General features: G+C 36.3%; 1 protein-coding gene across 2 annotated transcripts; it reads left to right on the forward strand.

The window, feature by feature from the left end:
* Positions 1-43: 43 nt before the first annotated feature.
* prss16 (serine protease 16) lies at positions 44-17,107 on the forward strand. Of its 2 annotated transcripts, XM_079609003.1 has the most exons (12): positions 44-238; positions 1,338-1,483; positions 1,982-2,081; positions 5,117-5,246; positions 5,331-5,454; positions 7,397-7,474; positions 8,377-8,424; positions 9,470-9,754; positions 11,081-11,213; positions 13,808-13,987; positions 14,127-14,278; positions 15,431-17,107. In XM_079609003.1, the coding sequence occupies exons 1-12, from the start codon at positions 181-183 to the stop codon at positions 15,488-15,490; spliced, it is 1,494 nt and encodes a 497-aa protein (XP_079465129.1). In that variant the 5' UTR covers positions 44-180; the 3' UTR covers positions 15,491-17,107. The 2 variants fall into 2 exon arrangements, with proteins under 2 accessions (XP_079465129.1, XP_079465130.1); XM_079609004.1 differs by lacking the exon at positions 15,431-17,107 and having other exon boundaries at positions 13,813-13,987; positions 14,127-14,265.
* Positions 17,108-17,490: the final 383 nt, after the last annotated feature.

Raw genomic sequence — 17,490 nt, forward strand, 5'->3', positions numbered from 1 at the left:
GTTAGGTTGTGTAATATGAACATCATCGCAGCGTGGCGTCCAGGTTTCAGGTGTTCATGATATCATACTGTACACACTGGGAACCGTATCGCATTACTGACTCCCCAGCTGCGTATAAAAGTGTAATACACTGGAAACCATCACAACTAAACCAGAGGCTTCTGTGTGATAACCGGCACAATGATGTCTGTGCTGAGATGGGTTACTGGGATCCTGCTATTCCACATGGTTTACTCCGGTAAGACTCATTCTGCTCTTAAACTTCTCCATGGGAAATAACGAAGATGTAAAAGTAATAATAGCCAGGTTACAAGTTTGAGTTATTTCAGTGGGTGAATGCCAGAATTATCTGTTTCTCTTATTCTTGATGATAACACAAGATACAAGTATACAGTATGTCTCTGGACATTATTAACAGCCCCATGACTTGCTATTGATATAATAAAGAAAATAGTTATTTTATTTATTTACAATATTTACTTTTGCAAAGTTTGTCTTGTTTGGTAAAGAAATTGAATGGAAAACTATATCTGAATATCATCATTATCACAGTGGGTTATATGAAATGTTGCTTTGTTTTGAAATTCAAATATCATGCTTTTACTTCTAAAGTGGTTTATGCATTTTAAAGCATTTCATTTCAACCCGTTATGCTATGACATTTCTTATCTTTCTGACATAATGTTTAAGGGATGGGATCACACGATTTAAGTTTCTCTTACAGTCTTTATCAGTGTGTTTACACTTACACTGCCGTAAAATATTGTAGGATCGGTAAGATTTGTCATGTTTTTAAAAGAAGTCTCTTCTGCTCACTAAGGTATATTGGTCTCATCAAGCTCCAGTTGTGGTGACATTTACTAGTTGACCTTCAACCCCAAATATGTTTAGAATATATAACAGCACTAAGCATGTTACGAGACAGAAATGTCACTGGGTTATTAATATTCTTTCAATTATTGTGTGTGTGACTTATGTAAAAAATTTTCAGGCATATTTCCACACTGATAATGAAAATAAATGTTGCTTGAGCAGCAAATCCGCATATTAGAATGATTTCTACAAGATGCTGAAAATTCAGCTTTGATCACAAATAATAAATTACATTTTAAAATATCTTAAAATGGAAAACAATAATTTTTAATTGTAATAATATTTCACAATATTACTGTATTTTTGATAAAAAATAAATAAATGCAGATTTTAAAATTTTTAATTGTAATAATATTTCACAATATTACTGTATTTTTGATAAAAAATAAATAAATGCAGATTTGGTGAGAAGACACTTCTTTCAAAAACATTTAAAACAAATGTTTGTTATATATTTTTTCTAGGTCAGATTCTATGGCGAATGAAGGAGCACGTGCATAAAACCCAACAGGCCCGAATAAAACACACTTCCACTGCCATTCCCAAAAAAGGCACAATTCACCAACCCCTGAACCACTTTGACAAGCAAAACGACAAAACCTTCCCACAGGTACACACTATAGACAAAACCTCACACGCTTTACATGTGATCGACACAGGAACGAGAAATGGGAAACACTTTATAATAGTAAACAGCAGCCCAATAAACCACTTAAATCATTTGCAAAGTATTAGTTTATAGTTAATTAATCGTTTTTACTGTATATTGTAGTGTTAATATTAATATGCTATATAAAAATAGTGAGCTCTTCATTCATCGTCATTAACACAATTATTATTGTTTAATTAGCTCACACGTGTAAAGAGTTAAATAATGCTTTTTATGCTTTAACAGCTTATTTGAGTCATTACTGTATACTTATTATTATGAAATGTTACCGAAATGTGTCATTTTAATTCCTATATTCAAAATAATGTGAAATAAATAAAAGCTGAATGATTTAAGTTATTATAAAATGTTGTTTTAATTAGGCCTATATTAAAACGAACTAATTGATCATGTCAATTATTTTGTAATCATTTATTAATTAATCTTTGTTCTGCACAGAAATTCTTTGTGAACGACGTGTATTGGCAGCGTTCAGATGGACCGGTCTTCCTCTACATAGGAGGAGAGGGACCCCTCTCCAAGTTCAGTGTATTGTTCGGTTAGGACACTTTTTTTTGTCTTCAAGTCATTCTGCTACATTTATCCTGATCTCCTGAGAAAAACGTGATTATTATAGATAAGTTTAGCTAAATACCCGTCACTTCCTCCTACATCTGACTCCTGCTTCCAGTCAACTGTCCACTGGGTGGCGCCAAATGTTGCGGGTTCAAAACAAGTTAAACTCTGAGAAAAAGCATCATGCTGTCATTTACTACACAACATATTTTTTTATAACTTTTGGGTGGACTCTTAATATAATTTTCCTGTCTGCTGCAAACTATTTACAATATAATTATCAGTCACATGGCATAACTGGTTGCCTCAAAAAATGCATTTACATTTATCCAAAGCAATGGCTTGCAAATAAAGAAGAACGTTATAAAAGATATTTCCAGAACCGAGTGTTCATGAAGCAAAGGTTGTGCGTATATGGACCAGCCGGAGAACAGGGACAAAGTATTGAATGGTAACTGTGCCTTCATTAATAAATAACTACACAGGAACAAATGAGTAACGCACTATTAACGTTTTAGTAACTACTATTAACTAACAAGAAACTCTGATTAATGAATTAGTAGTATATGTGGCCCGGAGTTCTCCTTTAAGCCTAATTGCTCCATTAAAGGGGTCATGACATGAGAAACCAAATTTGCCTTGATCTTTTGGTATATAAGAGGTCTTTGTACCATTAAAACGTCCTGCAAGTTTCATAGCTTAAGACGTCCTCCCCATTATAAACGAATCATTTATTTAATCAAGCTCTAAATACAGCTCGTTCTGGATCCATGGTAAGAAGTGACGTCACGGTACGAAGTGACGTACCAGCGTTTGCATATAGACCGCCTCCAGCACAAGACAACTACGCTTTCAGCGCAAGGCAGCTACGCTCATTTCGTATCATCGTCGCGCCCGCGCGCCGCTCGCCTCACAAGTGTTCAGTCGACGGACAGCGAGTGGGTCTGTGTACAGGGAAATTACGATGCCACGCAGATGTGCTGTTCCTGGCTGTGGACAAACAACATCTTTGAATACGCTGCCGAAAGATCCAGTCGTCAGGGGAAAATGGATGCACTTTATTTTTTGCGGACGTCTCAGTCACGGCAGTGTTAGTTTAAGCGTGTGTTCTGTACATGTGAAGGATGACTGTTTTGAGCTTTGCCAGAAAACTGTTGCTCAAAGATAAGTCCGTGCCGACTATTCTTGGCTCAACATCGACGACGCAAACTGTAAGTAATGTATTTAAAACTTTAAACTACTTTTCAAATACGCTGAAAGATCCAGTCGTCAGGGAAAAATGGATGCACTTTATTTTTTGCGGACGTCCCAGTCACGGCAGTGTTAGTTTAAGCGTTTGTTCTATACATTTAAGGATGACTGTTTTGAGGAAAAAATCCCAATATGATGCTTGGCTTTGCCAGAAAACTGTTGCTCAAAGATAAGTCCGTGCCGAATATTCTGGGCTCAACAACGACGACGCAAACTTACTTTTTACCATGGCTAATATAAACACATTTGTATAAGAGAATCTTGAAAATATGTCGCCTTTCTAGTATGCCTACATGTGATAGAAAATTAAAAATGTTCCCTTTATCAATGCTGCATCTTCAAATATGGCCTGTGCATGCATTTTTGTCCGTGGTACACCCTATCATTTCATTGGAATTAGTTAAATAATGTTAAACTGTTAGCAAATTAAGCTATAGGAAAATTATGTAACAATAATCCGTTTTCAAGTGTCTCGGGTTAATTTTTTTTTATTAATTCAAAATAGTTTCACTTTCCATGTGGACACAGGCTGATCCAGTCTTCGTTGTTGTGGTGATGGTTCATTTTCCTCTGATTCCGGCTCAAACATAATAAGGTTTTATCATTGCAAGAGCCATCGCTTCGCATGCATCACCTGCTATTAAACAGTTGCGCCGAATCCGCAAATGTTCTGGCTGGGGGCGTTAATAATTGATGCATTGGCACTGACGTTAGCCAATCACTCCAGTGGGCGTTAACACTGAACTCTTAAAGGGGAAACACCCCCAAAACAGACTGTTTGAATCAGAGGATGAGAAACAGTGTGGGAAAAGGTCATAAATCACTACATTTTAAAAGTTTTTTGTAAAAAAAACTATAGTAATACTATATTTGCACCTAAGGGAACATAATAATAAAATTAAAAAAAACATGTCATGACCCCTTTAAGGTGTCGGCCATCTTGAAAAATGGCCTTCATCTTGAAATTTCAAGTGGCTCGGACAATTTTCTTGTCAAGTGACCCATGGACACTGCTCATGCCAATTTTCACGCTTGTATCATAAACTAAACGATTCTGCCAAACATAAGCACTTAGCCGCTCCACTAAAGTGAAAAACAAGATAACTAGCCTACCTAATATTGACTGAAGTCATTGTAAACTTTCTGAGATATTTGTGAGATTTTGAATAATTCCTTCCGATGGATTTGGTAACACTTTAGTCATTACTAGTGTGTGTTCCCACGATCTTCACTTTAGAAAACTGATCTAAATAATTAGTAGTTCCTTTAGAAAGATGTAGTAACACTTAAGTCAGTACTATCCAAAAACCTTACAAAAAAACTCAAAAGTTTACAATAACTTCAGTCAATTTTAGGTAGTTATCATGCTTTTTACTTTATATACTGATCCAAATAATTAGCAGTTTCTTTAGAAGGACGTAGTAACACTTTAGTCGTTACTAATGCGTTACCATTGGGCTACCTTATATTAAACATGATGCTTTATTAATATTGATGATGACTAGGTATGAAAAATAGCAGTTACTGATTAGCTAATAGTGAACAACCACATTCGACTTAGCGCTGTTACTTACTAACTCATCAATCAGAGTTTCTTCTTAGTTGATAGTAGTTACTAGAGAGTTAATAGTGCGTTACTCACTTGTTCCTGTGTAGTTATTCATTAATGAAGGACAGTTTTCTAAAGTTAAAGTTAAGTTAAATTGGAGTTGATTCTGTGATGTTGAGAATGCTAACACAGAACTGTTTCCCTCGCCCGTGTGTCAGGGCACCATGTGTCGATGGCGGAGAGACACGGGGCGCTGCTGGTGGCGCTGGAGCACCGCTTCTACGGGCAGAGCATCGCCCCTGAGGGACTCGAGACCGAGACGCTGAGGCATCTGTCCAGCCAGCAGGCGTAATGATGACCGACTTTAATCATGGCAGTGGTGACCGCAGTGACCGGTGTGATGCATGTTGTTCCCTCTCGTCCCTGTCTCAGTTTGGCGGACTTGGCTGTGTTCCGGCACTACGTCAGCCAGCGCTTCGGCCTCTCGCACAGCAACACCTGGATCAGCTTCGGCGGCTCCTATGCTGGAGCTCTCTCGGCGTGGCTGAGAGGAAAGGTTTGTTCCCCAAAACAAGTTCAAAAAGTGTTGGTCCCTCCCGTGTCTTTAACAACTAATGGATGTACTCCGGCACAGGTTTGCTGGTTTAGGAGGGTGGGTTAAGGTGTAAAGGAAAGTTCAGTGGTATACGGGTGTAACAATATATTGTGTCCCAATATATCATAATAATAAAATGCATCAATATGTATCGTGGATATAGTGACAATATGTATTGTGTATAATTCACCCAAAATGAACATTTCTGTGTGAGAATTTTTTCCCCAGAGTTTTAGTGTCAGTACTACATTAAACTGCTATATATGATGTATAATAATGCAATGGGGGAATATTTGTGGGTCCTGATAATGCCAAATGTAAAAAGTGGCCTACATTATTTTAGTCAGTGAAATACCGCAAGCATATTCTTCTAAAATAATTCAGTATTTTCAGCTTCAGAATCATGAATATTTTTATTCTGGTGTCTACACACACACACACACACACACACACACACACACACACACACACACACACACACACACACACACACACACACACACACACACACAAGCTTTCATTGCTATCCTTGTGAGGACATTCCATAGGCGGAATGGTTTTTATACTGTACAAACTGTATATTCTATCCCCTTACACTGCCCCTATCCCTAAACCTACCCATCACAGGGGACATTCTGCATTTTTACATTTTCAAAAATATATAATTTAGTATGTTTATTAACCCATTCCCCTCATGGGGACCGCTGGCTGGTCCCCACAATGGAGGTGATCTCAGGTTTTACTATCCTTGTGGGGACATTATGGTTCCCACAATGTAATGTATACCAAGTACACACACACACACACACACACACACACACACACACACACACACACACACACACACACACAATATGGAAAAATATGTCCTGTGTGTTGGTTTATCAGCACCAAGACTATTCATTTACACACACACTGTAAAATCAAATTTAGCATGTTAATCAACAGTAATTTTTTTGTTAACCTTTTATCATATGTCTTGGAGTATCGCAATAATATCGCATCGTGAGTTCGGTATCGTGATATGTATCGAATCGTGACATGAGGGTATCGTTACACCCCTAGTGACCAGTGTGATTACAGAGATTAATTACTGCTGTTATTACACACTGGTCATTTTTAAAATGTAAGTATGATGTAATATCAGATGAATAATTTATACATTAGTACAAAGACATCATTAAGTGGAGCCGAAGTTTTTAATTAGTTTTTAATCTTTAATTCGAATACATTTAGAGGATCAAATCTCCACCAAGGTATATCACCTAGATAACCAAAAATCAAAAATTTGATTTAGTGTATAATCTGTGTATAATCATTTTGTGTATATATAAATACACACACATGCATGTATATATTTAAGAAAAATGTGTTATTTATATGTAAAATATTTATATTTATATATAATATAAATTATATATAAACATATATACATTATATACATGCAAATATTTCTTAAATATACATGCATGTGTGTATTTATATTTACAAAATAATTATACACAGTACACACACATGTATAATGTAAACACAAACTTTTATTTTGGATGCGAATAATCACGATTAATCGTTGCCCATAACTAATTATAATCTTTAATATTATTTTATGGCTTTGAGTTAACATGAACAAACAATAAACACTTGTATTTTTATCAACGTTAACATTGATGAAGCAATAGTACTCAATGTCTATGAATATCATGAACTATCATGAATAAATTAACTTTAGTAGTATATTTCATTGTTCATGTTGAGGAATGTATTAACTATTAACAAATGGAGCCTTATGGTAAAGTGTGGCCGAATTCTGTCATCATTTAATTTTTTTATAACACTGAAGAAATGTGCACAAATGCCTATGCTGCTGTTTTCCATTGAAACTCCAGATGTGTTGTTCTTGCAGTTTCCTCATCTCATCTATGGAGCAGTGGCGTCCTCCGCCCCTGTCCAAGCGCAGCTGGACTTCAGCTCTTATAATAGGGTGAGCGTTTCATTCTTGTCAAGTACCTTTTGTTATCATCAATGTTAATGTTGTTTTCGTTCTGTACGATTGTCCTGTAAAATAAAAAAGAATTAACATTTGATAATTATGGGCCTATTAATTATTTTATTTTACATGTCAAGTTACAATACTAATATTTATGTTTTAAATTCTTCACTTTCAAACGTACACACACACACACACACACACACACACACACACACACACACACACACACACAATTAAGCCAGAAGACTCAAATAAGAGGATGAAATCAGATCAGACCCAGATTGATAAAGCTCTGATAGAAATGTTTAGCACATTTTGATGTTATGTTAAGCAAAATGCTTTCTCTGTTTCTCTGTCAAATGTTTCTTTGAGTCAGTCTTTGTGTTATTATAACTAACAACAATGCAAAAACTGACTCATCAAATAAGCATTTCAAACTAAAACATATCTAAACCTTCTAAAAAAAAAATAGACTTTGAGATTGTCTAAACATATTTTCAAATCCACAACCTAATAAAAGTAAGTAATTACCAGTATGTCTAAAAACAACCAGAGAGTGTACAAGCCCCTTTAAATAGAGCTATACAGGCATCTAGTGGTCACAACATGACATCAAATGTGTGTTTTTCTCTCTTTACTGCTACCGATGACACTAATCTGCCTTAAAATTTGGATTTTAAATACGGCTTTAATCAAAAAATAATAATATTAAAAATAAAAATATTAGATTTTTTTTTTATCAATCAAAACTCCCAAATGAAGAAGGGTTAAACTCGCTCCATAGGAGATTCCCAACACCAACAAACACACAACTGAGGGAAACTGAGCTACACAACACTTCAGTGGTTATTGCAGAGTGTGTGTGGTTTGGCAGTAAAGCCTTTATTTTGCAGGTGGTTGCTGATAGTCTTATGAATGAGGCAGTGGGTGGCTCTAAAAAGGTAAGTGCACATTTAGGGTTGCTATGCTTTTCTCTGAGTGTGTGTGTGTGCGTGTGTTTTGCTTTGCTTTGTGGATTTGGAGAAGGCATTCGACTGTGTCCCTCGAGGCGGCCTATGGAGGGTGCTCCGGGAGTATGGGGTCCGGGGTCCTTTGCTAAGGGCTGTCCGGTCCCTGTACGACCGAAGCAGGAGCTTGGTTCGCATTGCCGGCAGTAAGTCAGACTTGTTACCGGTGCATGTTGGACTCCGGCAGGGCTGCCCTTTGTCGCCGGTTCTGTTCATAATTTTTATGGACAGAATTTCTAGGCGCAGCCAGGGGCCGGAGGGTGTCGGGTTTGGAAACAACACGATTTCGTCTCTGCTCTTTGCGGATGATGTTGTCGTGTTGGCCCCTTCAGACCAGGACCTTCAGCATGCACTGGGACAGTTTGCAGCCGAGTGTGAAGCGGCTGGGATGAGAATCAGCACCTCCAAATCCGAGGCCATGGTCCTCAGTCGGAAAAGGGTGGCTTGCTCACTTCAGGTTGGTGGAGAGTTCCTGCCTCAAGTGGAGGAGTTCAAATATCTTGGGGTCTTGTTCACGAGTGAGGGAAGGATGGAACGGGAGATTGACAGACGGATCGGTGCAGCTTCTGCAGTAATGCGGTCGGTGTACCGGTCTGTCGTCTCGATTTCCCGGTCAATCTAAGTTCCTACTCTCACCTATGGTCATGAGCTATGGGTCATGACCGAAAGGACAAGATCCCGGATACAGGCGGCCGAAACGAGCTTTCTCCGCAGGGCGGCTGGGCGATCCCTTAGAGATAGGGTGAGGAGCTCGGTCACTCGGGAGGAGCTCAGAGTAGATCCGCTGCTCCTCCACATCGAGTGGGGTCAGCTGAGGTGGCTCGGGCATCTGTTCCGGATGCCTCCTGGACGCCTTCCCGGGGAGTTGTTCCGGGCACGTCCCACTGGTAGAAGACCCCGGGGAAGACCTAGGAGGTATTATGTTAAGTGTGTGTGTGTGTGTGTGTGTGTGTGTGTGTGTGTGTGTGTCCTCACTCAGTGTGCGTCAGCAGTGAAGGGAGTGTTTGCAGCAGTGGAGGCAGCTCTGCTGATGGGGAATGAGACCGAGGTGGGGAAAGACTTCGGCTGTTGTGAGACCCCTCTGATACCGGAGGACAAAGCGGAGCTGTTGCAGAGTTTGGCGGATATCTTCATGGGAACCGTCCAGTACAACGAGGAGGGCGTTGCGTTCAGCATCGCGGAGCTGTGTGACGTCATGACCAATCAGAGTGAGGCCTGTGAGCGGAAGGAGGAGGCGTATGACCGGCTGGTCAAAATAGTGGCGGTAACGTTTCTGCTTCTCATTTTATGTGGCATCCTAAACATGTTTGGTTCAAATAAAGAGTGGAATTGTGTGTAGCTTTAATAAAGAAATCAAATAAAATTTAAGATGTATTTTACAGTTTTGTGGTATAACAGTATTCATTACCACAGATAAGGTAAGCACAATTTGTTTCAATTTCATAACATTATTGCTGTGTTGCTCAGATTAGAAATTAAAAATTTAAATGCTATACAATACTACAGTATTTCATTGATATATATATATATATACACACACACCAGTATATAACTTGTCAAAGGTTTGGAATAATTAAGATTCTTTTTTAATGTTTTTTAGTCTTTAATGCTCACGAAGACAGCATTTATTTGATTACAAATACAGTAAAAACTTTAATATAAAGTTTTAATATACTGTATTTGAATTTTTTTAAATGTATTCCTGTTGTCAAAGCTGAATATTCAGCATCAGTACTTCAGTCTTCGGTGTCACATGATCCTTCGTGTGTGTGTGTGTGTGTGTGTGTGTGTGTGTGTGTGTGTGTGTGTGTGTGTAAACTGGTACATTTTTAGGATACTTTTAAATTGTAAATACTAAGATTTCACAATATTACTGTATTTTTTCATAAACTAATTGCAGCCTTGTTGCGTTTAAGAGACTTATTTCAAAAACATCTAATTATTAATTTGTTTTTACACACACACACACACACACACACACACACACACACACACACACACACACACACACACACACACACACACACACACACACACACACACACACAGAGAGAGAATTATCATGTGGACACTTCAATTCAGAATAGCATACTAGCATATGACTTACAATAAACTATTCTGTGTGAAATATTGTATATCCAGCAATGCCACGTGTTCAACTTTACCATCCATTACATGAATACAAAGTTACGATATTTACTCTAATAATGTAACAAAGTAATTTGTCAATAATTTAGCACACTAATATCTTCTAAACTGCTTTCGATTTCACATGAATTTTTCCCCTCAAATATTTTATAAGCTGTAAACTGTGTATTCACTAGAAGGTTATTAATATTATAATCTTGCACAGATGTTGTGCAACTAAAATGAAAAACACAATATCATTTCTAACCAGGAGAGGGCATCACTGACTGAAAAATGGTGCCAATTCTTTTAAATCTCTCACATTTTGAAGCACAACTCTACACACAACACTGTACAGTTTCCTCTCACTATAAAATACACTTTGCTAAATTAAAATGGTATTTAAATGATAACATCGTCACAGATTATGTTGGTAAGTGTCATATTTGTGGCATATCTTCAGATGTACCGTGCCCGAGAGAGCGTGCCGTGTCTGGATGTGTCCCGTGAGAAGCTGGTGCTGGAGCTCAGGGACACTACAGCGGTGTCCAGCTACAGACCGTGGCTCTACCAGACCTGCACTGAGTTCGGCTTCTGTGAGTATCAGATCCACTCGGCTCTAGGTGACCGGCTTCTGAAACTCACTGCATTAGATGACAACATAGCAAACCTTTTTCAGGATTAACATCTTTCTATCCTTGTTGCACATTTTTAACTATTTGTATCTAGCCTGTACAAGTTTAGCCTTTTTTATGAAGCGTGAAGGCAGTTCACACATGTGGATATCAAAGTGGCATCTGCAAACATCTTTCTATCCTTGTTGCACATTTTTAACAAACTGATGTCAAGGCGATTTTGATATAGTCTGTGTTAAGACATTTTTATGAAGCAGTTCACACATGTGGAGTAACAACTGCTGTAGTTCATCATATTGACTGTGTGGACATTTTACTAATGCTTGATATCCAAAAGGTCTTTATCTTGAACACTATATCTATTTTTTGTAGCATTTACATCCTAACAAACATTTTTTTGTAAAATTAGTTGCTTGAATATCGTGTTGGCGCCATCTTTCAAATAATTGCCATTTGGTTTGACAAACATTTGATCCAGTGCAATGATATTTTTGTGGCAAATATTTGCAAATATATATTGGCAGATATTTGCTGGCAAATATTTGTAAGGTCAGTGTTTTGTCCAGAGGAGAACTGGTCCACAGACTGAGCCTGGTCTCTCCAGAGGTTAATGTCTTACCTTACTTGTACACATCAAGTGATCTGTACTAGTCACACACTGTTCCTTATTTACTCGGGAAACCCAAGTCAAGATGAATCAATTTTTTTTTAGAGCCATTTTGTCAAGCAAATAATAATTCTTAACGACTTCCGCTCATGTCCTCCACTTCTGCATCTTTCATCTTTCTCTAGTTGCATTCACTGATTTCTAAAGTCATCTTGAATGTTGAATTATCAGAACAACTGAACATCTGAGAGAACATCACATAAGCTGACTTCATAAATTGATGTTGATTTTCCTAACATGTTTTTGTCACCATAACTCACACCATTATGGTGATCAGTGTGTCGTTGGTTGGGTGCTTGGGGCTTCATTTATATTATTGTAATTATCTTCATATTAATGCAACAAGAAATCAGTTATTTTATTTCAAAGGAAGAGAAGTGATAAATAGCTTGCTTTTAAAAGGTGACCTAACTTCTGACTAAATCTTTAACTAGTCTATTTTTCATGTCTAAAAATTATGTTTTAAAATTGTATTGTATCCTAGTGTCATAACACTTAGTGATTTTTTTAATAGGGTCGATATAATCCCTCTATATTTGTGATAATATCTTGCAATTGAGTCACACAAAGACTTCAAGATTCAGCATGCAGAACACAACAATAATTACATTTGATTTATTATTTATTAATTGTAACTAAACATTACAAGCTTAATGTAATGATACAATTAAATTATCTTAGCTATTAACTTAGCTAATAAGTTTAAATTAGCTTTTATTAGCAAATAAACATTGGCAAATAAAAGCAATCACATAATTTATTCATGCTGCAATGCACTCTGGGAGTCAGTGATTCTGAGTAGTTGCACTAAGTCAAGAGTAAATCTAGTCAAGTACTCTCTGCACTAGTTACTCGAACTCTTGAGTACGTGAACTATACTGAGCATTTGTTAGTACAACATATTATTCCTATTTCACTTTAATTCGTTTTTGTAAGGCAATTGGCTTGCTTTTTTTAAGTAAGACTAACTAATGACATTTTACAGTGTACTGGAGTCTGGGTTCTTGCCACGGTTTGCCTCTGGCTTGCTTAGTGTGTGATATTTAATATTCAACTGTATTATTGACTTGACTGCGCTGACGCTATTGGTGGAGAACTGAGCTGATTTCTAGACGCTTCCTAGCCGAATTGAGTTCATTGATGATCTGCACACATTTATGAGCACTGCATTATCACTAAATGGATTTAAACTGAATAATAAATGTTTACTATTGTCTTTTTAGAGCCGCTTTACCGCAGAATTGAATCCATTTGCATCATTAAATCATTATTTTCCTGTTATCACTGTAAAGCTGCTTTGAAAAATCTGTATGCCTATTGTATAAAGCGCTATATAAATAAAGGTGACGTGACTTGAGTGTATTTAAGGTGATTAAATATGTGACCCTGGATCACAAAACCAGTCACAGTCACACGGGGATATCTGTGGCAATATGGGTCAAAATTATCTATTTTTCTTTTATGCCAAAAATCATTAGGATATTAAGTAAAGATCATGTTCCATGAAGATATTTTGTACATTTCCTACCGTAAATATATAAAACATGTATTTCGTGAGTGAATGCAGCACAATCGTGAACATAAATGCACAACTTTAAAGGAGATTTTCTCAATGTTTCGATTTTTTTGCACCCTCAGATTCCAGATTTTCTAATACATAGTTGCACCTCTGCCAAATATTGTCATATCATAACAAACCATACACCGATGAAAAGCTTATTTATTCAGCTTTCAGATTATGTATAAATCTCAATTTAAAAAAATTGACCCATGTGACTGGTTTTGTGGTCCAGGGTCACATATTCCTTTACGAGGTTAGTTTTCATCATGTCTATTTATTAAGTCTTCATTTATAATCCAACTTTGCACCTTTGGTGTTCTGGATCAGATCAGACATGCGAGGACACTCACTGCCTCTTCTCACGCGTGTCGACCCTTCAGTCTCAGACCGAGCTCTGCTCTCGGCTCTTCAGCATCCCTCAGGACAGTCTGCCGGCCCGCATCGACTTCACCAACCAGTACTACGGAGGGAACCGGCCCCAAACACAGAGAGTGCTCTATGTCAACGGTGAGCTTCGACTTTCATGCAGATTCTCAGATCCTCTCGCCTTCGAGTTCATTCATGTGCATATGTAATGACAGTGAAGTTGTGTACAGGGATTGAACATTGTGTGATGTGATTCATGAAGAGCTGTTTTCTGACTAAGGCAACCTTGACCCGTGGACGGAGTTGAGCGTGGTCTGGAACGACACGACTGCGGACGAGGACAGAGTCGTTCTTATTGACGGCACCGCCCACTGTATGGACATGAGCGCTGATAAATCAATGGATAAACCTGCACTGCACCAAGCCAGGAAGGTAACGTAGCGGAGTTTGAAAAAATATTATAATGATTCATTTTAGTTTACTTTTACTTGACATACCTTTTTTCGGTAACACTTTACAATGAGGTTTCATTAGTTAGCATGAACTAAGAATAAACAATACTTCTACAGCATCTATTAATCTTAGTTCATATTAATTTCAACATTTACTAATGCGTAGGGCTGTAAACGATTAATCTCGATTAATCGAATCCAAAATCAAAGTTTGTGTTTACATAATATATGTGTGTATTGTGTATAATTATTTTGTATATATAAATACACACACATGCATGTATATATTTAAGAAAAATGTGTTATTCATATATAAAATAGTTCTATTTTTATATAAATCATATAAAAATATATATGTCGTATATAAATGCAAATATTTCTCGAATATATACATGCATGTGTGTGTGTGTTTATATACACAAAATAATTATACACAATACACACATATATTATGTAAACACAAACTTTTATTTTGGATTCGATTAATCGTTTACAGCCCTACTAATACGTTATTGAAATCAAATGTTGTGTTTGTTAACATTAATTAATGCACTGTGAACTGACATGAACAAACAATGAACAGCTGTATTTTTATTAACTAACATTAATAAAGATTAATAGATGATGTAACAAATGTATTGCTCATTTTTAGTTCATATATTAACTAATGAACCTTATTGTAAAGTGTTACCTTTTATAGGGATGCGCCGATATGATTTTTTTTTTCGATAACCGATAATTCTTTATATTTTAAAACCGATAAACGATATATTGGCCGATAAATCTAAATCCAGATGTTATATAATTTTTGAGAGCCTGATTACAAAAACAAAAGTCTCACCATGTCCCAATCACACACTAATTATGATGTTTTCATTATAATATTATTCCGCCGACATGAGACGTGTTGCACTGAACTGTATTTTCCTTTTCAAAGTGATTCCAATCATATTTCAAGCATTGGAAAACATCATGGCGAACAGTGTCTGAAGAAAATAATAATACATTATTTATCTGCTTTAATATATATCTTATGGGGCCGATAACAATAAAATTGAACATACTGTATATCGGCCGATACCGATACATTGTATTTTTTCTCACACAATTTTCCATGTTGTTATCCCCATAGGAGATTGAAAGACGTGTGGCCATGTGGCTCAAAAGCGCAGCATGGCACCATATGGTTTGATCAGCACCACTTTTCACAATCACATGATGACCGAAGCGTGCCAACTGGGTTTCTTTTTATCTTTTAATTGAAAAAGAGAGATCTGAGTGCTTGAAATCTTGAAATCTGCTCTACATTAGACTTCATAACCTTCCTTAGGAGTCGAGGGACTGCTTGAGTTTAACAAAAATGTCTCAATTATTTCCCTAACGCTCAAAATACTTAATTGGTTTGAGTTGGACAAACTTAAATTTAACTTATTAGTTCAGGCAAATTAACTTTTATGCGTATTTAGCACTTTCTTTTTCTTTCAAGTCCACAAAACTGATATATTTTAAGTAAACTGAACTGTTTAATTGTTTTGAGTTTTATGAAATTATTTATTTTAATTTAGACAAACTTAAGTTTAACTGAAATGGCTGGGATGTCTATTTCCCAGCATGCTTTGCTGATGGCACTCGAAAGGGAGAGTAAATGCTAAAATTAAGTGTAATATAATGGGGTTTTTTTGTGCCAGACTAATATTAAGTCGGAGATTTAGTAGTGATTAATGTTTTGTTATGCTAATTTAGAAGATTTTCTGTTAAAAAAAATGAGTATGTTAGTGGATTAGCTTGTTAAAGCTAACTAAATTTATACTAATAGAAGTGTTCACATTGACATTACATGAAAGCTTTAAGTTAATTGTATGAATTAGTGTACTCATACATTTCAAGTTAAGACCAATTAAAATGTATAAGTACAAAATAAAAATCTGCTAGTTCTGCTTACTTAAACTTTGAATTTCAGAACTTAAAAAATGTGAGGCAATTGATTGCCTTAAATGTTTTGAGTTCTGCCAACTTATTCGGGTTTACACAAATATGTACACTCACATGATTGCAGTCCAGTCTTAAATGACATGATTAATAATACTCAAGCTGAATTTATAATTATATACAAGCATACTAATATTACAATCCCACTTTATATCAGTGGTCTTTAACTACTACGCACTTACATTATAAAACTAAGCATTTGATATTATCATTACAAACATGTTGTTCTGCTAAATTCTTGCCAGATTCACATTGGCTTAGGTTAGGAGTACATGTTGGGGTTTGGTCATCAGAGTAAATAAGTATGTTATTACGTGCAAATGCTTTAATTTAATAGCATTTTATTAGCATAATTACATTTATTTTTTGTAAGTACGTACAGATAAAGACACGTACAGTAATATAAAGTGGGTTCATTATTACTTTATGACAGAAATAGAGTATTGCTAGCTCCAAATTCAGTTTGTCTTTTTTTAACTTTAGCTTTTGCGAGACACTTTATATAATAGATGTCTGTATAAAACAACACCACACTTGTCCAGCAACTCAGAAAACTCCTTTAATCACTGACTCTTTATGGAAATGCATATACTACCGTGCTATTCTTACTCTTATTTACTTTTACGCATATTTTCTATATGCACAGATTTATATATATAACAAAATATATATAACAAAAATGAGAGATACACTGTGTGAGAATATCAATATGCTTATGCTTTACCCTTTTCAGTAAACTAATGTGCGTTAACTTCTAACTAATACTTTGTATACAGTGATTAATAAGGTCTTTAATGATAATAAAATGTGTGTTATGCAGAATTTATTTGTGTTTGTGCTCTTGCTACAATGCAGATGTGGTAAATGTTGTTTATTCCGTGGGGAGAAATGATCACGCTGTTCTCCAATTTGCATGCTATTAATATTAACTCATTTAGAAAAACCCTACAGCCTGCAATTTCCAGTCACGATAATATCTATGAAAAGCCACCAGCTTGTTTTATACAATAGAAAGTGCAGTTGGTATTATATACTCCCCCTCCTATTAACAATCGTCACTATAGCCAGAGAGAGAGAGAGAGAGAGAGAGAGAGAGAGAGAGAGAGGAGAGGATTTATTGTATAAGTAAGTGCTGTAATTAATATAATAGACGAGTCTTGCAAAACTTTCCATACTGTACATGTTTACATGTTCAGTTATGCA

This window comes from Phoxinus phoxinus (assembly GCF_949152265.1).
Source record: "Phoxinus phoxinus genome assembly, chromosome: 4".
NCBI classification, from domain to species: domain Eukaryota; kingdom Metazoa; phylum Chordata; class Actinopteri; order Cypriniformes; family Leuciscidae; genus Phoxinus; species Phoxinus phoxinus.